This window comes from Acomys russatus, chromosome 26, assembly GCF_903995435.1.
Source record: "Acomys russatus chromosome 26, mAcoRus1.1, whole genome shotgun sequence".
Lineage (NCBI taxonomy): Eukaryota > Metazoa > Chordata > Mammalia > Rodentia > Muridae > Acomys > Acomys russatus.
This window is the reverse complement of record NC_067162.1, coordinates 12776701-12799588: the sequence shown is the minus strand read 5'-3', so window position 1 is coordinate 12799588 and position 22888 is coordinate 12776701. Positions and strand designations below refer to the sequence as shown.

The 22888-nt window shown below is 48.2% G+C and overlaps 1 protein-coding gene across 1 annotated transcript in view; it reads left to right on the top strand.

Moving 5' to 3' along the window:
- Nucleotides 1-22450, top strand: part of Abcc12 (ATP binding cassette subfamily C member 12) — a 55551-nt gene extending 33101 nt beyond the window's left edge. The window contains exons 18-29 of the mRNA XM_051169013.1: nucleotides 365-468; nucleotides 2924-3121; nucleotides 3810-4036; nucleotides 6308-6445; nucleotides 10986-11172; nucleotides 15407-15496; nucleotides 17579-17768; nucleotides 18213-18372; nucleotides 19596-19674; nucleotides 20639-20752; nucleotides 22031-22195; nucleotides 22316-22450. Coding sequence (XP_051024970.1) covers nucleotides 365-468; nucleotides 2924-3121; nucleotides 3810-4036; nucleotides 6308-6445; nucleotides 10986-11172; nucleotides 15407-15496; nucleotides 17579-17768; nucleotides 18213-18372; nucleotides 19596-19674; nucleotides 20639-20752; nucleotides 22031-22195; nucleotides 22316-22402 — 1739 coding nt within the window. The 3' untranslated portion in view covers nucleotides 22403-22450. The remainder of the gene's footprint in view (nucleotides 1-364; nucleotides 469-2923; nucleotides 3122-3809; nucleotides 4037-6307; nucleotides 6446-10985; nucleotides 11173-15406; nucleotides 15497-17578; nucleotides 17769-18212; nucleotides 18373-19595; nucleotides 19675-20638; nucleotides 20753-22030; nucleotides 22196-22315) is intronic.
- The last annotated feature ends 438 nt before the right edge of the window (nucleotides 22451-22888 follow it).

Below are 22888 nucleotides of genomic sequence, written 5' to 3'. Positions count from 1 at the left end.
AAGGCGGTCTCAGATACATAGTTTGAGGTTAGCCTGGGCTATATAATAAGACCCTGTCTCAAACAGACAAACAAACATGTTTTGCTTTTTTTTTTTTTTTAATTTTGTTTCGTTTTGTTTGGTTTTAAGATGGTTAGGTTTTTTCTAACATGCTGACCTTTTGTTTCTACTTACAACAAAATGGAGCAGGTGTCCTTACTGGGGTGCAGGGGCTCAACGTCAAGACACCTTGAGTCAACCTAGCACACGAACCCTTTGGATAGGGATCTTTTCTCCGCAGGCTTTGACTTTTCCCCACATCCCAAGGGTGAGGCCCAGGGTAGCCCCTGGCTCTCACATCTGCACCCCTCTGTTTCTCTGGCAGGGTACCTGGTGTCCTTCCTGGTGCTGTGTCTCTTCTTCCTAATGATGGGCAGCTCTGCCTTCAGCACCTGGTGGCTGGGGCTCTGGTTAGACAGGGGATCCCAGGTGAGTGTCCTTTGACAGTGCCGAGTCAACTGTATCTCAGAACAAAGCTAATCAGAGCTTACTACATAAAGAGTGACACCCAGTGTGTTCCCTTTGTCCCCTTACCCCTTCTGGAGACACTGAGGCCCGTTTCTGGGCCATATAACTCAAGTTCTTGAGGTCCTTACCTGTTTTTTCAGAATAAACAAAGTACCCGAAAGTTTGAATATACAAAAGGGTTTGCTGAAAAATGATGGTTCCAGTGTGTGTGGTCACACATGTCCAGGGCAAGGTAGTGTAAGTCTGAAGTTCTCTCTGATGAGGGACAGGGAGGGGCCTGGGAAGATGAACAAAGATTGGTGTATCCAAGACTTTAACGAGCACGTGCTGTCTTGTTGTGGACACCGCTTACAGCAAGATGGTCCTACACGGCTCTACCCTCCAAACTTGCCTTAGCAAGGGGACATGAAATAGATGCTTCAGAAGTGCTCCAAGGCCACCAGGGGCCTTCCTTCCATTTATCTCAGGGTTTCCACCTTGGCCAGGGTCCTTCCTGGGCAAGCCCAACACACCCCTTTCCCTTTAGCTTGCTAGAATAGAATCTTTCCCAGTTGTTGGCCATCACTTTCAAAGCTTTTCCTGGAGCTCCAGGGAAGGCTGTGTGTGTGTGTGTGTGTGTGTGTGTGCGCGCGCGCGCATGCTCACATCTGCTCATCTTCCATACTGCCTTGTTGCTATGAAATCAAAGTAAGGTTGCATGGGTGTGGGGGATGGGAGAGGCTGTTTGACACAGCGTCCTGAGGCTGTTCGCACATGCACAGGGCTGTGAGACGCCTGCTCTGCGCAAATAAATCGAGTTCCATTTTCGAATAAGTATATTCTTCTAAGTCGTTCCACCCATCCCCCGCCCCACCCCACCCCCTCCATCCCCCCAACCCCCCCACCCCCGCTCATGAAGATCCTGTCCATTTCTAGGAGAACCTCAGTGGTAGGGCCAAGTGGAGCCATCCTCTAGACTCCAGGCTTCCTCAATAGGCCACTGACCCTGCAGCTACAGCAGCATGCCCCTGTGATTACTCCTGACCTTTGATAGGTACCAGCCCCAGCATAGCAAGGCCTCCACTGTGAGCTGAGCCCTTCATCAGCTAACCTCATCCCTCCCCCACAGGGATGCTTTTTGCCTCTGCAAGACACTCATCCATCAGCCACCTTGGGTTTACATTTCCCCCATCACTGTAATCAGCAGCATGGCATTTAGAAGAAACATGTTTGTTTGCTCCCCGAAGGCATCCTTGACTTTTAGCACACAGCCTAGAGAAAAACGAAACTGTCAGTCTCTCGGCAACAGGGGGAGAAGGCCCCTCTCCAGAAATGCTGCTGAAGCTGTGGCCTCTCGCTGGGAGGGATGAAGCCATAGTTTGCTGGGATCCCTCTGAGAGCCCCTTGGGTTTGCCAGGCTCCTTCTCTCTTGCCTGGGACTTCAGGGCAGAGCAGCAGCATCCCCATAGCTGGCCCTTGGAGACAGGCCAGGTGGGAGGATTGAGGAACTGGACCACTCTAACTAGGGGCTCCTGAGCCTCACTAGATGGTAGGCTGCTGCCAGGCAGTTTGGCAGTGGGAAGGACGGTCCCTGATTCTCTATCCTGTCTGGGTTGCCCAAGGGGAGCCAGGCCAGCGTCTTAGAATCCAGAAGCCCCAATTGCTTTTGGATCTTCTTGGTCTAGCATCGCTGCTGGTCTTCTCCTGAGGCACACGTAGCTTCCCAGACAGCTGTCCTATACCTGTTTATCTGCTGTGTCGTTCCCACCATGAGGTGCCCCTCTGCGGAAGAGGCAAGCGAAGCTCAGACTGCCCCTGAGGGGACCTGACTTGATTCTACCTACATGAGTCATTCTTTTTTTTTTTTGTTTGGTGTTTTTTGTATTGTTTTGTTTTTTTCGAGACAGGGTTTCTCTGTGTAGCCTTGGCTGTCCTGGACTCACTTTGTAGACCAGGCTGGCCTCGAACTCACAGTGATCTGCCTGCCTCTGCCTCCCGAGTGCTGGGATTAAAGGCGTGCGCCACTACGCCCGGCCTCTACATGTCATTTAATGTCTTCCCTTACTACCCTCTATCTTAATTTTTGAGGTAGTATTTCTCACCAAATCTAGAACTTATTGTTTTGTGCAGGGTGGTTAGCCACCAAGCCCCAGAGATCTGACCTGTCTTTCCCCAAATCCTGATACTGGGGTTACAGGCCTTTGCCACCATGCCTTGTTTTTACGTGGCAGTTAGGGATCTGAACTCATGTCCTCACGTTTGTGTGGCAAATACTTTGTCCACTGAGCCATCTCCAGCCCCACCTGACTCATTTTAAACAGCCACGCGCCTGTTTTAGTTTCTTCTCTTTAGGAAGATTATCTGAAATACCCCGCCTCCTCCTGACAGCACATCAGGTCCTTGATACCTTTTTTTTTTTTTTCTTCTTGTGCTGCAGTCCACCTGTGCATCCCAGAGCAATAAGACAGCCTGCACTGTGGACCAGACCCTGCGAGACACCGAACACCACATGTACCAGTTGGTTTACATAGCAAGCATGGTGTCCGTGCTGGCATTTGGCATCATCAAAGGCTTTATCTTCACCAAAACTACACTGATGGCATCCTCCTCGCTCCACAACAGAGTGTTCAACAAGGTGGGGTACCTCAGTGGGCTGCAGGCTGGTCCACAGCAGCAAGCAGGCCCCTCCACTGTGCCGAACGTTGTGCTGGGCTCTGGGGACAGACCAGCTCTCCTGGAGTCTGCCATCTAGTTTCCGAGGCGTCTGCCACTTGTTGGAGTGCCATATAAGAAGGGCAATTTCAGAGAGCAATAGGGGTACATCATGGACTCTTAGGTCACAGGGATGGCGAGGAAGATGTGTATCTGGGGTCTAAGAGCCCCAGCTAGCGGCAGCCTGGAGAGGGGCTGTTGCTTTCTGTTGCCGAGGCAGGCAGCAGCGATTGGCTGTGAGGGACCTTACCAGAACACACAGGTATGCTCCACACTTCGTGGAGTAGACAGACAAGTAGACTTGACATTTTACTGCCCTGTGGCTCAAAATCCCTCACTCCCTCCCTCCGAGAATACCAGGCTCCCCTGTTCCAGAAGGCACCTGAGATTTGGAGAGGAGGCCCCCCATACATATAGGTAGGACCTGTCCCGCATTCACTCGGGGTGGTGGTCTAAGAATGGGGTGACCCATGCTCATTTTCCAAAGATCCCCTGATCCCCTGGCCTAAGCTTTGGACAAATTGCTCTGGTCCCCAGCTCTCACCTTCCTGCCCTGCAGGAAGTGCAGCGGAAAACCCACTGACTCAGGCTTATTATGTCTCTATCCTCAGATCGTCAGGGGCCCAATGAGCTTCTTTGACACAACCCCCACAGGCCGGCTAATGAACCGTTTTTCGAAAGATATGGATGAGCTGGACGTGCGGCTGCCGTTCCACGCCGAGAACTTTCTGCAGCAGTTTTTTATGGTGGTGTTTATTCTGGTGATTATGGCTGCCGTGTTTCCTGTTGTCCTTCTGGTTCTGGCTGGCCTGGCTGTAATCTTCCTCATTCTTTTACGGTAGGACTACACACAACTTAAAAAGGAGGGGAATTCCCAACCCTCACACCCCCAGACACACCCCAGACAGACAGACAGACAGACACACACACACACACACACACTGAGACACACACACATACACACACACTGAGACACACACACACATACACACACACTGAGACACACACACACATGCACACATGCACATAGAGACACACACATACACACACACGTACACACACACACACACACACACACACAGAGTTGGGTGGGAAGAGAATAGGAATGAATGTGTGGACCAGCTGGGAGGCAGGTGATGTTGAGTGCTTGCTTTCTTCTCTGCTGGGAGAAGCCTAGATTGTTGGCACTTGTTACACACCAGGTGCTTGTGTACGTCTGGCTTTTTGGCCCCAGAACAACGCTGGGAGGTGGGTAAGTTATTAGGATGTTCTGGAAACTCGTAAGCCGGGTTGCCATCTGTTTGTTGCTGCACTCCTAACCACTGGGCCCCGAGGACACCCATCTTCAGTCACTTTGAATTTTGAGGAAGCAGCTTACTGATGTGTAGAGGAGGGGACAGGGACAGCTCCTGCATTTGTACACACCCCTTGTGAGGGACCCTGGGAGCTGCAAGCCTCCCATCTTCCAGGGGACTGGGTCACCCTGCTTTGTGGCGGGGTGGGGGGCTGTGGGGCAGCAGATTTCTCATCAGGCACTGTGGGGAGTACTGAGAGGGGACAAAGAGCTGCGAGTCAGAAAGGGTTGTGCCAGAATTCCAGCTTTGCCGGGAAGCTAGTTGGAGGACCTTGAAATGCTGCAAATCTGTTCCTTCTCCCCAAAAGTTCTTAGCCATTGAAATGTATGCCTTGTCTGCGTCAGAGGAGCAGGGAGATGATTAAGGTGATTAAGTCCTCACCAATTAATGGCAGAATGAAATGGTTGGTAGACAAACTTGAGAGATTTAGAGTTTGGGTAAGGGCTGATGAGGGACAGACGTGAGTGGCCACAGTGAGGACAAGGAAGGGGGTGGATTTGAGGAGCATCTACAAGGCAGTGTCATCAGGGTTTTACAAGGGGGAGACTTTTGGGTGTCAGGGAGATTGGTACAAACAAGGACAAGCTAAGGGGGGTTAGGAACTGAGGAGCCGATGTGTCAAGGAAGGTGCTCTGAGAGAACAGGCGGTTGAGCAATCATAGCTGCAATTTGGTTTGGGTTCAGACTCATGCACAAAGCCTGAGGCTGAGATAATGACAGATGTGTGAGGGGTGAACTGTGGCTGGAGACTGGCACGGACACCCAAAGAGAGTAGGAATTAAGCCTGGTGCCCCAGGATTCAGCAGAGCCAGGCTCTCACAGCTCCTGGAACCACTGAGACAAGCACACATTTCCACATTTGCGGGTGTATTGTGATAACGAGTCATAACGTTTTCTGAAAGTCCATCACAAAGATAAAGCACATCATGGATGTCAGAACTTATACTGCATCCCTGGCACTTCTGTTTGCTTCTGTTACTCCTTTGTTTGGCCATTTGTTGCTGTCTACTCTACTGCTATTGATTGACATAGTAAAAGCTTAAAAGCAATCTGCCTGGCACACCCAATCCTTTGCTATAAAGACAGGAGAGACCAAAGAGCGACCCTGACCTGATTATCTGTATGTTTACAATGAACTCACTGAGCTCCGAGCTACTGAGCATTCCTCATTCAGCGTGTTAATTTTAGTTGAGAGTGTGGAGGCTGAATTCCCTGACAATAGCCAGCAAACATGTATGCTCAAGGCCGTAGGGCTCCCATCATCAGGGTTCTCGGAGCTTCCATGTAAGATGCAAGACAGCACTATGAGAGGTCAGTTTTGAACTCTGTTCACGAGGCTAGCAGGATGTTTGCACGAAATTACCCGCACACTGGCAACCAGATCAGATCCCTCTTTGTCTGATGGGTCATCAAAAACCGGTTGACTTGTGTTCAGGGGCGGCACCCTGTGAAATCATCGGGTCTTCAAGGACTAGAACTGCGTCCTGTGCCTCATGTCATTTTTGCTGCAGGAAGCACTCGGGTCTGAAGGCAAATGAAGCAATGGTGTGCTCAAACTTCCCAGTCGCCCATGCCTCACACAGCCAGACAGGGTGTCCCAGAGGGAAAAGGCAGGCTCCTCTCTTCCAGTTATCATGCTAACTTTGACTTCATTGCCACATGGCACGTGTGGTTGGATTGCCCGTGCTGAGGGAGCGTCCTCTGAGACAAGGCTTAGGGGCCGACCCTCTTGGACCCTCTCGTTCTTCCTGCAGCATTTTCCACCGAGGAGTCCAGGAACTCAAACAGGTGGAGAGCATCAGCCGGTCCCCTTGGTTCTCTCACATCACCTCGTCCATGCAGGGTCTGGGTGTCATCCACGCCTACAACAAAAAGGACGATTGCCTCAGCAAGTGAGTTGATGGGCGGCACCTGCTCCAGGGTCTCCCCACCTCATGCCCCGGCCTGAACGGGAGGTCCCGGGTTTCTCTGGCACTGAGAGGGGGAAATGCTGGAAACAGGTAAAGGGCAGGCAGAATCAGGAGCTCTATTTTAAGTATTTGGGGCTCCAAAAGATACATTACTGTGAGAGAGAGAGAGAGAGACAGAGGGAGGGAGGGAAGGAAGGAGGGAGGGAGGGAGCGAGGGAGGGAAAGAGAGAGAGAGACAGACAGACAGACACAGAGAGAGAGAGAGAGAGAGAGAGAGAGAGAGAGAGAGAGACAGACAGACAGACAGACAGACAGACAGAGACAGACAGAGACAGAGACAGAGACAGAGACACAGAGAGAGACAGAGGCACAGAGGGAAGGAGGGAGGGAGGGAAGGATGGAGGAAGGGAGACAGAGACAGATATAGATACAGAGAAAGGGGAGGAGATGGAAGAGGAGAGAAGAAACACACACACCGTGTGCCCTGTGCCCTGTACTGTGTGTGTGCCATGTGCCCTGTGCCGTGTGCCTTGTACCATGTGTGTGCCCTGTGCCATGTGCCCTGTGCCGTGTGTGGTGTGCCCTGTGCTGTGTGCCCTGTGCCGTGTGCCCTGTGCCATACTGGGTGAGCACTTTATTTTGAGCTATACCTCCAGCTCTGTATGACTTGATATGTTTTATTCCTTGCCCAGATATGTTCAACATATCTGGAAAACAGTGAAAAACACAAAGTATACAAAAATCACTCCTAGGCCTCAAATCGTAGTCTTGCTCATATTTTTATGTACACATGACATGCATAATCATAAACTGAAAACCCAAAAGCTGCAAAACTCCGAAATCCCAAATCTTTTGAATACTGTTGCTGTACGGTGAATGGGGAACATCTCAACACTTGACCTCCTGTGACAGACTGTAGCCAAGACACAAGCATAATGGAAAGATGTGTGAAGATTATCAGCAGCCGCCAATCCTGGTGGCACAGGTCTGTGGTCCCAGCTACTAAGGAGGCTGAGGCAGGAGGATCCAGCCTTGGCTACCGAGTGAGTTCAAATCCAGCCTGTCCATCTTGGTGAGACCTTGGTGAGACTTAGTGCCTTCTGGAGTTAAGGCAAAGACCTAGGGGTGCAGCTCAGCATTGCCTAGGCTGTGCAAGGACCGGATTCAAAGCCGCAGGGCACCTCAGTGTTGCCTAGGCTGTGCAAGGCCTGGATCCGAAGCCCCGGTGCAGCTCAGCGTTGCCCAGGCTGTGCAAGGCCCAGATTCAAAGCCGCAGGGCACCTCAGCATTGCCTAGGCTGTGCAAGGCCCTGCTTCGAAGCTCCAGTGCTGCGAGATAAAAGCAAGCAAACAAACGAGTAACCTGCAGCCGACGGTGTGTGAGGGGCAGAAGAAGCACAAGCCAGTTCTGTGGCTAGAGTCCTGTTCCTCACTTCCAAGCTGTCTCATTACGCATATACAAACATTCCAGAATAAACAAACAAACAAACAAACAAACAAATAAGAATTCCTACTGGAGCTGGAGAGATGGCTCTAGGGCATCAGCTGCTCTTCCAGAGGACCCATCTTTGATTCTGGTTTTCAGCACAAGGTAGCCCACAAGCATCTACAACTTCAGGTCCAGAGGACCCGATTCCCTCCTCTGGTCTCCACAGATCCTGTGGCATGCACGTGGTGCCAGACATAAAATCAAGCAAAGCGTCCATACATATAAAATAACTAGGTTAATTAATTAATTAGTTAGATTTTTAAAAATTCCGAGCTAGAAACAGTTCTGCTCCTAAGCTTTTCAGATAGGACACATATTTCTTCCTATTCTTTTATTTTTCAACCCAGAATGTTTTCTTTTTGAAGGTTATGGTGAATACTACTTTCATAGAATTGAATGTTCTTTCACAATAAACACATTTTAAGAATAAGAATTTATTAATTCTTTGAGACTTTTATACAATGTATTTTTATCATATTCAATCTCCAATTCCTCCCATCTCCAGCCTCCCCTTCCTACCAACCCAGCTTTGAGGTTCTTTCCCCCGCCTTAAAAAAAAAAAAAAAAAAAAAGGCCATGAAGTTCAGCTTATGGTGTACACCTAGTCTGAGGCATGGGGCCTGTCTCTGAGTGTAGTGGCCCTGCCACAGGTCACCTCCTTTATAAAAACTGACTCGTTCTCTCTCAGCACCTATCAAATGCCAATAGCCTTTCAGTTGGTGGTGGCATTTCCTGCCCACCTTGCTCCCCTCCTCTCCACGCTGGGACTTTTGCCTGGCTCGAGCATATGCAGGTCTTGCGCACGATGCCACAATTGCTGTGAGTTCATATGTGCACCTGGCCTGCTGTGTCCGGACAACACCTTCTTTGATGATCTCCAACACCTCTGGCTCTTAAAATCTTTCTACACTCTCTTCCATGAAGATCCCTTGTATGGAAGGGCATGACAAAAGTACACCCCATCTAGGGCTGAGCGCCCCACAGTCCCTTATTTTCTGACCGTTGGCCCATTGAGGGTGTCTGTCTGTGATGATTGCTGTCTACTGCAGTGAGAAGCTTCCCTAATGAGAAGTGAGAGATACACAGGTCTATGGGCACAGCAAATTACCCCTAAATATGCATCTGACTAATTGAGATAGAGTCTTGCTATGCAGCCTAGGCCAGACTGTAATTTGCAGCCCCACATCCACCTCTCCAAGCTCATAAAATGAAAATAAAATGAATTTTTAAAGCTTAAATTTATTGATTGATTTTTATGTGGATAGGCCGGTTTCCTACTTCTCAAAACTGGAAGCCTAGATTAGTGGAGTCATGTACCTTCAGACTTCCAACAGACCATAAAAAATGTATAAGTCGCAACTCCCCATTGAGACAGTGGACCAGGAGCTGCTACTGCTGTGTGACCCTGTGAGACAGGAGGGTTGGAATGAGCACAGGGGCTGGGGCTCTCTGTGACAACAGGAGAGGGGGGTTGGGGAAGAGGGAGGGAGGGGGGAGAGAGGAAGGGAGGGAGAGAGAGAGGAGCTGCAGAAATCCATGATGGTAGTGACAGGTTGCCTGGAAAGTAGAAAGAAAAGGATGGGCGACTCAAATACAAACCAACGACTGCACAGCTCTCCAGGGCTTGCTAGTGGTGGCCAGAGGTGGGGGGTGGGGGTGGGGGGAGGGGAAGAGACTTCCCTGAGATTGTCACTGGGGTCCCAGCCCTCAAAAGTTGGCTGCTGAATTTGGGAGATGGACACAGGGGAGGCCAGTGAAGGAGGAAAATAAACTATAATGACACTGTACTGTTTGTTTGCCAACCATAATAATAATAATAATAATAATAATAATAATAATAATAATAATAAATAATAATAATAAATAATATCAGTTCTTCCATATGAAGAGCCACAAATGAAACCAGAAGAGCTATCCAAACTAATAGGTATGCAAATACCACCGCAGAAACAGAAGAAGTAAGAAGTTGTAACTGGGCACTGTGACGTCACAGGTCGGAATTCTTCTGCTGGTGACTCTGAAGATAGAAAAATAGGTAAAAGGCCAGGACGAACCTTTGAAAAGTTTCCCAGTAAAAATAATGCACTACCTGAAGGAGATGCAAACAAACAGATGGAGATACTCTGGGACTTGGAGAGGATGGGGGGGGGGGGGGGAAGAAAAGAGAGAGAGAAATTGCCTGAGAAAAATCAGCAATGTGGGTGAAAAGGTTACTAATATGGAAGAGAAATTCATCAAGAAACAAAATTAGAAGCCAGGCAATCAGTGAACCAAATAAAAACACCGTGGAAAGGATTGCCAACAGACGCAACGAGGCAGGAAAAGGGCTTGAGAGATGGAGGGCAAAGGTGGGGAAATCCTATACTCAAGATCAATAAGAAAAGAAATAGTGATCGTGCATGACCACAGAGGCAAGAGCTCCCGGATGCTTCAAAAATCCAAACGTAGAGGAAGTCACTGATGTAAAACTAGGGAATCAATCCATTCAGTGACATCTTGGTAGAAAAGTCCTCTCACCCCTAGATCTAGAAGGAAACAGACATCTGCTTAAAAGAGTACGGTATGCAAAGGAAGAAGAAAGCCAGTCTTAGCCATTAAAAACCCAAGGGAAAAATAATCAGTTGGGCATTGGTGGCTAAGACCTTTAATCCCAGCACTCAAGAGGCAGAGGCTGTCAGATCTCTGAGTTTTGTCTACAGAGCAGGTTCCAAGACAGCCAGGGCTACACAGAGAAATCCTGTCTCCTTCTCCCCTCATACACACTAGAAAAACTTTGAGAGCATATATGAACAAATCCCAATATTAGTAGAGCAGAGAGAATATAACAAATAATCCAAACAACTAGAAAACAGCTCTACAGTGAAAGCATGATGGCTACATAGGCTCTTTTTTTTTTTTTTTTTGGTAACAGTCACCTTGTAAGAAGGCATACAAAACGCCTTGTCTTGGTTCTGTTAGGAGAGCCCCGCCCCCAAATCTCCCATCAACAGAAGCTAACCCTGAGCTCTTCTTTCCTTCCATTTTTCAACTTCAGGTTTAAGATACTGAACGACGAGAACTCGAGCCATCTCCTGTACTTCAACTGCGCTCTCAGGTGGTTTGCTCTGAGGATGGACGTCCTCATGAACATCGTCACCTTTGTGGTGGCTTTATTGGTGACCCTGAGTTTTTCTTCAATCAGTGCTTCATCCAAAGGCTTGTCGCTGTCTTACATCATCCAGGTAAGCTCTGGTGCATGGCCGAGCTTGGCCCACAGTGTATCGGAAGGGATGCAACAGGAAACTCAAAAGAGTTTTTTGTTTCTTTGTTTGTTTGTTTGTTTTTTAAATAGAGCTTAACCATACAATGTCACTGACGTCTAGGGCAGTTGCATGGGGCTTGGGCAGAGCTGGGTCTTGGCTCCTGCTTGTGTCCCCTTCTGTGATGCTTCCCTCAAAGTTGTGCAGTGAGTGACAAATGGTCTCTGAGATCTATAGAAAGAGAAAACAAAGCATGGGGAGCACTTCTTCCCTTTACTACCCGACAAAAACCCAAGCTTTGCTCTTACTGGGTCGATGTAGGCACCCAAGAACTAGGTAGTGGTTTAGTGGGAGTGGGACGATTGGTTTGAGTGAAGGTGTGGCGACACATCCCATCTCACCCCCAAAACCACAAAGCCGCTTCCCAGTGGGACTGGGAGAGGCCAGCACAGCTTCTGGCAAATGAGTAGGAAGCCAGTCTTGGCTGCCTGGGAGCTTTTCCTCTTTTAATACTAATGCAAGAAGTGAGCACACGGCATTTCCCGCCCTTCAGGCACTATAAACAACTCCTTCCACTGCTGTCAACAACACTGCAATGTTTCTGTAAGTCTCACTTTGCAGATGAGAGGAAAAAAAAAAAAAAAAAAGAGATCCAGAAAGATTCACATCTGCCCTGAGTGGGGCCATGGTTTAAGCTAAAGTTGGCCCCTGAGTGTGCTTCCCAGTGTCCTGTCTAGAACCTTCCTCCATTGAGCCCCTGCTCTCTCTCTGTGCTCTGGAATTTCAGGGCAGATTGTTTTAAAACATACTCTGTTCAATAAGGTAGGTTTGTATTTATTTACTTTTGAGGCAAGGCCCTCGCTATGTGGCCAAAGCTTGAGAGCTTCTCGCCTCAGACTCCCAATGCTGAAATCACAGGCGTGCTCCATGCCCCACAATGACAGACTCCGGATCCTTTCAGATGAAAGTCAAATCTCTTCTCAGCTCAGAAAAGATTCCCCTTCCTTCATTTAATATGTATTTATTTTTTATGTCACATGTATGGCTGTTTTGCCTGCATGTATGTTTGTGAGCCTCATGCAGTTGAGTACCTGCAAGGGCCAGAAGAGGGCATTGGATCTCCAGAAAACAGGTGGTGGTGAGGCAACATGTAGGTGCTGGGAATCGAACCGAGGTCCTCAAGACGAGCAGCCAGTGCTCTTAGTTGCTGGGCCATCTCTTTGGCTCCAGTGTTGTTCTTTTGTTTCCTCCTTTGGATAGCTTCCTTCTGCTTTGTTTTCCAGGAACTTCCCTCAGCTTTGCGATCCAAACATTCTTTGGAATTTTCAGTGTGGCAACCATCTATCAAGTTTTCACATGCTCTCATTCCTTCATTCTTTAAAAGATTCATTTTTAAATGGCTAAGATACATTCTTGTGTTTTTCCTAAGGATATTAACACTAATTACCCGCCCCCCCCCTCATTTTTTTCTCTTCTTTGTTTTGTATCTATTTTCTCCAGGGGTCAGGTTTTCTTCTTGTTTATCCAGTGTTCGCTCTTTCCTGCCATTGATTTAGCTATCTTTCAACTTATTTGTATATAAGGACGGGAGGATGGTTTGGCTTTTCAGGGTGTGGTTTCTTTTCCCACCCCCACCCTGGCATAGTCTCTGCAGGTGCTGGGGTGGAATTATTATTATTATTATTTATTGTTATTATTTTAAGTACCCTTGCTTCCCTCTCCCAAAGTGGGCAGAGAGTAGGCGCTGAACACTAGAACCAAAGTGCTTGGCCTTGTTTTTCTCTGAGTAATGTTCTTAGAGTCCCGTATATTGCTTGGGTCATCTCATTTACAGAAGGAGGCGTGGGCACATACACACATGCTCATGTGCATGCACTTAGGGGAGATGTGTACATACTTCGGGTTGCGAGGAAGGTGAGGGAAGGCATAGATGGATCCACTAAGAGCAGTTGTTTCTAGACAGGCCACCAACCAGGCTGCCTCTCTGAGGCCCCTTTCTCACTCTGTGAGCCTTTGGTTTCCATTCCAACAGAGGTTCTCATCCGATGCCCTCTCATAGAAATGTGTGACTTTCATGAGCTGTGATCTCTCTCATCACACAGTGCAATGGACAACTCATGTTTTCTTGGGTCTGCACTGTGCCCACTTAGGAATGAATTCTAGACCTGGGTGCGCCTGCCAGGCAGTTAGGAGCTGCTACTCTTTCTACTTCGCAGAGGGTACATGTGCCCTTCCCAGCGAGCACATGTTCTCGTCCTGAGCATCTGGCACCAGGCAGGGTCTGTGCTGGCTGCTGTAGTTTTGTAGTCAACCATCCGGGTGCTTTGGGTTCTAGCCACTGGGCCTTGGGTTCTAGCACACAACTCAAACTATTTTCCCCAAGGCAGGGGACAGGGCCCAAAATCACTCAGGTTGAGGCCCGTTGCTCCAAAAGAAATGTGGAGCCCTGGCCTGTGTTAAGTAGGGAAGGTGTCAAGGGCACGCTGAGAGGAGCTCTCTGAGTTCCTGGCGGGGCCTCCTTGCCCATTTTACTCCGCCCCCAACCCCTGCCGTTCTGACTGCACTGCCTTCCCGTCCTATGAAAGCTTAGTTGCTTACCAGAATTTTCTTAGGTTCTGTGCAAGCACGATGTCATTTCATGTTCATGTGGAGCATCTGTAGAGTTGGTCCTTTGCAGTGGTGGCACCAAGTATCATGGGTCCCACTCCCTAAGATACCAAGGGATGACCATGAAAATCCCAGTCTCCTTGCCCTGGCATGGCACGCCTGTATCGTCTCTCAGAAGTCCCTGTCTAGACTGGTCTCAGTGGCTTCCGGTGCTAAAATCTCATGAGCACACCTCAGCAGCCTTCTCTTTCCTCATTTCTCCTCCTACCTGCTCCCTCACTTCATGGGCTAGCAGGCTGCAGTCATTTGCTCAGCTCCTGCAACAATCCCTATGAGCTTGGTGTCTTAAAACAAGAGGAAGTTATCCTCTCACAGTGTTGGAGACCCAGAGTCCACACAGGGCTTATTGTCTGTAGCTTCCAGGGAATGATTTTATTTTGCTCAGAGACCAAGAGGCTGGTGGCGTTTCCTGGCCTAGAACCACTTTCCTCTAACTCCTGTTTCTGTCTTCCCTCCCCCTTCTCCTTTGGATCTTTCCCTCGTCTTTTATCAGGGCTGTTAACATACAAACAGCTCCACTAGCCTGCCTCTAGGTTGCTTAGCAACTTATGACATCATCGCCTGCCCTCCACAAGGTGTGTGCCAGATGCCCTTCAGTTGCAAAGCAGATATAAAAGGGCCAACCTCCCACTTTGTCTCTCTTTTGTGCTCTCACTTCCTTGGCATCCCCCTCTCTGTCTGTCTCCGTAAGGGGTCACCCCCTTTCGTCTCTGTCTCTGTCACTCTCTGTCTCTGTCTCTCTTTCTCTGTGTATCTCTCTGTCTCTGTCTGTCTGTCTGTCTCATATCTTATCTGTTGTGTGGCATCTCATACTTGTTACTGGCCTTAGGACCCACCCAGGTACACAGGGTGGTTTAATCACAGCTGCAAAGGCCCTTTCCCAACCGGGCTCACGTTCTTGGTTTCAAGATGTTCTGGATACAGACATGTCGTTTGCAGTTGGTTGTCACCTGCACTCAGCTTTTGGAGTTAGATTCTTGGGGGAGGGATCCTGGCCTAAAGCAGGTTCCCTTGGCAAACCATCTCTGCTGATCTGGATCCCTGTCTTACGTTTGGAGCGCGCGCGCGCGTGTGTGTGTGTGTGTGTGTGTGTGTGTGTATGTGTGTGTGTGTGTGTGTGTGTAGCGGGTCCTTGGCTTCTGCCGGAGGTTTGTCAGTTGCCTCTCTTTCCCAGATGCGGTGGATTTAGGAAGTGGGAGTGGGATGCAAGGCCCCACCAGGTGGCAGCAAGGAGCCAACCCCGCTAGCAATTCGTTTCTCAGGATGGGACCAGCTCACAGGAGTGATCAAGGTGGTGGGTTGATGCTCACCATCTGGAGTGAGAGGGAAAACGTAAATACCATTTGTTTCTAAATACAAAGGAAATGTTTAAACGCAAACCATCCCAACAGGAAATGTGGCCTTCTGTGTGCCTGGCTGGGACTGCGAGCCTCTTCTGCATGATGCCTGAGCCCAGTAGTAATTTGAAGTGGCAGATGCCAGAAGGGTGAAACAGCAGGGGCCAAGAGAGGAAAGGAGACCCTAAGCCGCTACCCTTTTCTCCCAACAGCTCAGTGGACTGCTTCAAGTGTGTGTGAGAACAGGGACTGAGACCCAAGCCAAGTTCACCTCTGCAGAGCTGCTGAGGGAGTACATTTCGGTAAGGACTGAGTAAACAGCGGGAGACTGGAATGTTTTGATTTTTTTCTTTAAGGATTCATCTACTGTGTGTGTGTGTGTGTGTGTGTGTGTGTGTGTGTGTGTGTGTGTGCGTGCGATTGTGTGCACTCCCATGGAGGCCAGATGTGTTGGGAGCTGGAGTGAGCCAATCTCTGGTCCTCTGGAAGAGCACTAACCACTGGGCAATCATCTCTCCAGCCCCCATTTTGCTCTTTTCCTCTTTGTTCGCTACGTGAATGGGATCTTCTTAATAACTGGAATCTTATCTGTCATCCATCCTGTTAAAAAAAACCTGTATTCACAATCCAATCCAAAATTCAGTGGCTTGCTTTGGTTTCTGGAAATTAGTATTTGATTATAGTTACAGAAAAGAAGATCTGTTCACCTCTTCTTTGAAAGCTTTTTGGGGCAAGGTAGAAATGCAACTGTTTTGAGAACGGAAGTCTACCTAAACCCAGCAATCTCTTTTGTGGGCTGTGGACAGTGTTTGGTCCCACTAGCAAGCTTAAGTCAGCACACCAAAACACTTTAGAATCTAGCACATTGTATACCTCTTAACATGCCCCCATGATCTGCTTTGACACAGGGACTTCCCAGTATGTATAAGTCCAACTGAGCCCGTGAATGTAGGAGGCTTGAAATCCCCACAACAGGCATGTGTGTGTGTGTGTGTGTGTGTGTGTGTGTGTGCGCGCGCGCGCGCGTATAAAGCTTTTCACTTAAAAATCACATTTAAACTAAATATTTGACTATACATTTTAAGTTAGAATCTCAAGCCTGACTTCATAAATACTAAAACTACTTCAAGCACAAAATAAGCAGATCCTTTAACCTAAAAACGTTGCTAGTGCAATACTGGTTCTTTTAAAATATCTTTATTTTAAATTCCAATTCTCCTAAGGGCTCAAAAGTACCCTCTAAGAAAGCAAATGTTTTCTCAGCTAATTGAGAGTCACTTATTGACTCGAGGCTTGGGCTGGCCAGTCACCCTGGGGGAGCACTAGGGCTCCGCATTGCTAAGCGAGCCTGTGAGAAGAAGGCCTGGTCTCCTAATGAAGCCCATTTCGTATTCATTAGATTGTGAGATTTTAGGAATGCCTATGAGGAAAAGTCCAAACATTTTTTTTCTTCCTTTTTTTCTGCTGATGTCTAATGACCTTTGTGGCATTTCTATTCTTTTGTCACCTTCCTGTTCCTAGCAACAAGATGACTTTTTCAGACACTGAAATTAGATTGACTTCTGCTCATCTCAAGGTTTACACTGGGTTCGCCCCACAGCTTCAAGGTCATTGTGTCCATCCGAGCCTAGGCCCACGTGGCCCAGGGTGAGCTGCCATTTGCTTATTTCCCTAAGACATCCGTCCTTTCTTCATTAAGCTCCAGGCCTAAGCGACTTCTCTTTTTATTTCTGGACTTACTCAAGGTTGTTCTGGCTGCCAGGCCTTTGCAATATCTGTCTCCTCTGTCTGGAAGGTTCTGGAAAGAAATCCTTGTAGCTGTCACCCTTTTGGTGTTCCAGGTCTAGTGTCTTAGAGATGCCTTCTTCAACTCTATGATAATTTTATTCTGTGTGCAGCTACCAGTCATATAAGCCACCTTTAGTGTTTCATTATAATTTTTTTTTTTTTTTTTTGGTTTTTTGAGACAGGATATCTCTGTGTATTTCTAGCTGTCCAGGACTTCACTCTGTAGACCAGGTGGGTCTCAAACTCAGATCTGCCTGCCCATGCTTTCCGAGTGCTGGGATTAAAGGCGTGTGACACGGCTCTCAGTCCACAATACCCTTTTTTTATTACCTAAAGTACCCCCATTGAAAGGCGACCTGTTTTTATTTTGCGAGGAATATCTCATGAAGTCCTGGAACGCCCATTCCTCCTGCATCAGCTTCCTGAATATTATAATTACAGGCTCATAGCACCAGACTGGGCAGAAGAAGGTGAGTACAAGGTTATGGTTCTCTTCCCTGCCGCAGGCGCCGGCATTGACAGCTGTGAAATGAGTGAGCTTAAGTCAGTGGAAACCAGTGGCTATCAAGATGGCCAATGGCTATTCTGCTTTTCAGACCTGTGTTCCTGAACACACTCACCGCTTCAAAGTGGGGACCTGTCCCAAAGACTGGCCGAGCCGTGGGGAGATAACTTTCAAGGACTACCGGATGAGATACAGAGACAATACCCCTCTCGTTCTTGATGGGCTGAACTTGAACATCCAAAGCGGGCAGACAGTTGGGATTGTGGGAAGAACGGGTTCTGGTGAGGACAAAGCGCCGTTTGTTTCTTTGGGGTTGTTGGTTTGAATTTGCACCGTATGTGCTGGCGAAGCCACCTCAGAGAGATGTGAACCAGTGCTGGATTCTTATTTCCCCTCAAATCTCTTTACTGTAAATTAGTGTTTCAGGTTGAATGGCTGTGGAGAGTTGGAAGCAAATACACCATAGTTTTTGAATTAATTAAATGAAAATAATTCTGGGGAAACGAGGCCCAGAAGATGAGTTATGAGCTGAACACCTCTGCAGGGGCTGTCAGGTTAATGGTGTCAGGGCAGCCTGGTCCCCCAGAGTAAGGGATGTCTGCCTTGCAAAGTCATCCGCACGGAGCCAGTTTCATTGCAATCAAAATTCCCTTAATTAAATGTTTGGACACGATGGAAGCAAAAACTGGTGTCGGATTCATTGTTCCTGCTCTTATTGTCCCCAGGAAAATCATCACTGGGCGTGGCCCTGTTTCGTCTGGTGGAGCCAGCCTCTGGCACCATCTTCATTGATGAGGTGGATGTCTGCACCGTGGGTCTGGAAGACCTCCGAACCAAGCTGACCATGATCCCCCAGGACCCTGTCCTGTTTGTAGGTACAGTAAGGTAGCTGTTTTCAATCATCCTGCATTCCTGTTTGGAGACAGTGAAAGCGGGCCAAGTAGTAGCTGAGAAATTGCTGGGCTGCGGCTGCTCTTGGCAGTCTTAGCTCAGGGAACTGGCCTGCATAGGCGCTCAGAAGCCTTGCTGGTGTCTGTTTTTTTCTGTTTTTGTTTGTTTGTTTGTTTGTTTGTTTGTTTTTTTAAGTAAAATCTTTGGAAGGAGCTGGGGAACGATGTCCTGAGTCTTGCTGATATTTCAGAAACTATATTATTAAAATATTATATCACTATTAAATATATCATCACTAATATTGCATTAGTAACAACAACACATAATTAGTAGTGATATTAATAGTTTTAATAATGTTAGCAATACTATTGTTAGTGGTTTTATTATACACAGAGTGAGCAGATGCCACAGTAGTCCCAAACAACCCTGTTTTATGGTTGTGTGCCAGCAGTAGATTGAGCTTAGCAATGGCCACTCTTCAAAAGTGCCCCAGAGCGTGCAGTGGACTAAGTGGTTCCCTGGCCCACGCGGGCAGCAGGCTTTTGGCAATTGCATCAATTCGTTCCCACTACAGAAGAGAGGCTGATTAAGTATAGGGGGATCAAGGTTGCAACTTACACAGGCTCAAGATCTGATGTCTAAGCACAGGAGGGATGCGGCCATCTCAGCCGGTCCAGGGAGAGGGTAACGTCCTCCTATTGGGCACTGGATGAAGCAGGGAGACTGTCTACTTAAAGCTGGTCATATCAGTGATGCCACATGCACTCCAAAACACTCGACTCACATCCTTCTTTGGGGCCTGGTATCTGCGGCTGTGCTTCTTGACGCTGAGGCAGAAAGGGGGTGCTGGGCCTTTCTTTTTGTCTTTTCTTTTGCCAAGAACTTGGATAAGGTCCCAGTGCCTTGCTGTACATTGACGCCATGGACCCTGGTATGCTTGTGTTTGCTCTGCCTCCCGGTGGGGCTCCTCCCTCCTGTCTGTCTCCAAGGTCTCTGCTCCACCACAGAGTTGTAGGTCCTTGGTCTTAGGGCCTGGCCTGAGCAGGCTCCTCCCTTCCCACCTCTTCTTGTTCCCCTCCCCCAACATGCGATGGGGAAGAGAATGTGTCCTTACCCCGCGGGCATCACATCTCCTCCCTCCCTCTTCTCCTGTTCTCCATGTCCTCTACTGTGTCGGTCCTTGAAACTCCAGCTTGCTTTCCCTTGACTCATTGCAGGTACAACTTGGATCCCTTGGGGACTCACACAGACGAGATGCTCTGGCATGTTCTGGAGAGAACATTCATGAGAGACACAGTAGGTCCCCGGGGCTGCCCAGCGTGAGTCTACTCCCCACACCACTCTCCCAGACACGTGTCCCCGGGGCCAGCATGCGGCCAGGCTCACTTGTGGGAGTGACGTAACCTCGGCGAAGTTCAATCCTTCCTTGCTCCTGGTTATCAAAACCAGCCACGGTGCTATTTGTTAGGTCTCTGGCTGATGCAGTCAACAGCCCTACGTGCGTCATCAGTCTTGGTCCTCTGCACAGCCCCCTGAGGCTGGCGCTCTTACCCTTCATTTTCAAGATGACAAAGTTAAAGCTCAAAGAAGTAGCATGCCCATGCCAGCGAGTAGCAGGATGGAGACTTGAACCTGTGTCCATTTGAGTCCAGAGTGAGGGAGGGCCCAGTCACTTGGTCCTCAGCCTCACTGGCTTTATCAGAGCGGATGAGCCTCAGAATGATGAATGGATGTAGTTTGTTTTGGCATTGCAAGTGTGGCTGGTTAGAGATGTCTGGGACAGAAGGCCTTGTTCTGTTAAGCACTGCAGCACCCCCCCCCCCTCCCCGTTGAAGTCAGTAGCCCCAGGGCGCCAAAGCAAACATCTTCCAGAGCCACTTTGGTTTGTCGTTATAGTCCCAGCCTTCTGGAAATCTCTCCCAGGCCATCTTTGCTTTACCCATGAAAATAGCAACCCCGAAGGCCATTTCCATTTGCTTAAATATTCTCTAGAAGTCTTTGCACGATTTGTCCCTTATGGTGAGTCACACTGGCTGTACATTATTAGCGTCTCCCTGGCCCCGGCCCTCCCGATGCCTGTTTGCAGTATTGAAATGATTGCTTTTTTTTTTTTTTTTTTTTTTTTTTTTTTTTTAAACTTTCTTTCCCATTGCAAAATAAAGCATGCTGATGAATGCAAGAGGAGGGGGCAATCAATAAAACGATACAGGACGATTTTATAGATCATCAGCATAAATGTGTCGTTTTCTGTGTTTTATAGATAATGAAACTCCCAGAGAAATTACAGGCAGAAGTCACAGAAAATGGGGAAAACTTCTCAGTAGGGGAACGCCAGCTGCTTTGTATGGCCCGAGCACTTCTCCGTAATTCAAAAGTAAGGAAACAGCATGGAAAATGGATCGGTCAAATTTTGGATATTCCCTGCGGCGCCACTCAATCCGGGAGGCAGAGACACAAGTTAGTCTTTCAGCAAAGACAGAGCAGCACAGTAATTTAAAAACCGATCGCTTTCTCTTAAGACGAAGTTGTGAGGGGTAAAAATTGAAAAATAACAGCCATTTTTCAGGTGCCTTGCCTTCCTTCTCGGGGCTTCTCCTTGGGAGGCCTTGCTTACGTATTCTTCCCACTTCTAGGAAGGAGGCTTGAGTTTGAAAAATATGTTCTCTACTTTTTACCTTTGTCCCTGAATAATTTTGAGTCCTCAGGCACAGTACCTAGGACACCCAAGAACGCCGCCAGAATGCTAGTATATAAGATCTGGAACATTTATATATACTTTCCCAAGTGACTTAACAAGCCTTACTGATTCTGAGAAAGAAAATACCCACTTTTTTCTACTTTCCTTACTTTCTTCCTCCCTCCCTTCCTTCCTTCCTTTTTTTTCCCCTCCAAAACAAATCCTATTTTTTGGAGGCTGGAAAGAGGCCTCAGTTTTTTTTTTTTGCTGTTTTTGCAGAGGACCTGGGTTTGATTCCCAGTACTCACATTATATGGTTAATGATAACCTGTAACTCCAGCTCCAGGGCATCTGATACCCTCTTCTGGACTCTGCCTGCACTTGTATGTACATACGTGTGTACGTAACCACACACAGACACATACATGTACACATAACAATTAAGAAAAAGAAAAATCCTATTAGCCGAGTGTTCTTCACAGCAAGTCCCCTGTGTGTTTTTAAGAGGTGTCCACAGAACTATTAGCCAAGTGTTTACCACAGTGAATCCACTGTGTGTGAAAGAGCTTGAGAAAAGGAATTCAGGCAGCCTGCAGATGCTAAAAAAAGGCGGAAGGAAGGCAGCCCTCAGCCTAAGTTGCAGGATTCCCAGGTTCTGGAAATGAAAGATGTAAATTTGTGAGGCTCTGCTTCTCTAAGGTCATGATAATTTTTCCATGAGCTGTAGCTAAGAAAACCAAGTGCTGTTACCATGCCCACACTGGCTCCCACTGTACCACAGAAGCCCCGGAGTCATTTCTCCTGCCCTAGACAATGTTTGAATAAACTGCCTTAAGAGAGGAGCAAACATAAGTTTTTCAAGATGAGTGCTTATTTTGTTATATTTACGGTCTCCTTGTCTTTGAGGTAAGATCCAAGGCTATACACTTCCCTCTTTGCACAGCTTTGGATTTCACAGAGCTTCTCCCTTGACAGATCATTCTCCTTGATGAGGCCACTGCCTCCATGGACTCCAAGACGGACAGCCTTGTTCAGAGCACCATAAAAGAAGCCTTCAGAAGCTGTACAGTGTTGACCATCGCCCATCGCCTTAACACAGTCCTCAACTGTGACCTTGTCCTGGTCATGGAAAATGGGAAGGTGCAGGAAGTTCTGCTTGGCGTCACCTCCTCAAAGGCTTCCCGGGTTAGGGCTGCTTGGAGTGTACATTTCTTATTTTTCTTTTTTTCCTGAAAATGTCCGTTCTTCTCTGATTTTCAGGTGATTGAGTTTGACAAGCCTGAAGTCCTTGCCGAGAAGCCCGACTCTGCGTTTGCGATGTTGCTAGCTGCCGAAGTTGGGCTGTAAAATTTCCTTAGTTGATTGGAGAGGCGGCAACGGACATGGGAGAGCAGAAGTCTGAAGGCGGAGCCATGCCTCCCGGGCCACAGTCCCTCCCACCCATGGAGGGCGGGCTGAGCTGGGGCTGAGACCTGTCCCTTGCTCTTCTGGTCACCTCCCTTGGCTGACTCAGGGCTGGTTCAGGATGGTGAAAAAGTGCAGACAAAGCTGAAGGTTTGCGAGCTGCCTCTCACCTCTGAAAACCCCAAGGGTCCCTCGTGGGTCCCCACTACACTACATAACGCCTGAGAATCGGAACATTCTAACTTTCTGTCAAAAACCAGTTAAAGCAAACAAGATGGGAAAATGCCCAAAGCTGTAGGCAGCCGGACTCCTCGCTCCTGTTACCAGACAAGGAGAGAGAAGGGTTTTCTTTCTGTTTAATTTCATCTTGCTTTTAGCTGACGATGTGACAAGCGATAACCGCACAGATCTACAGCATGCAAGGCTGAC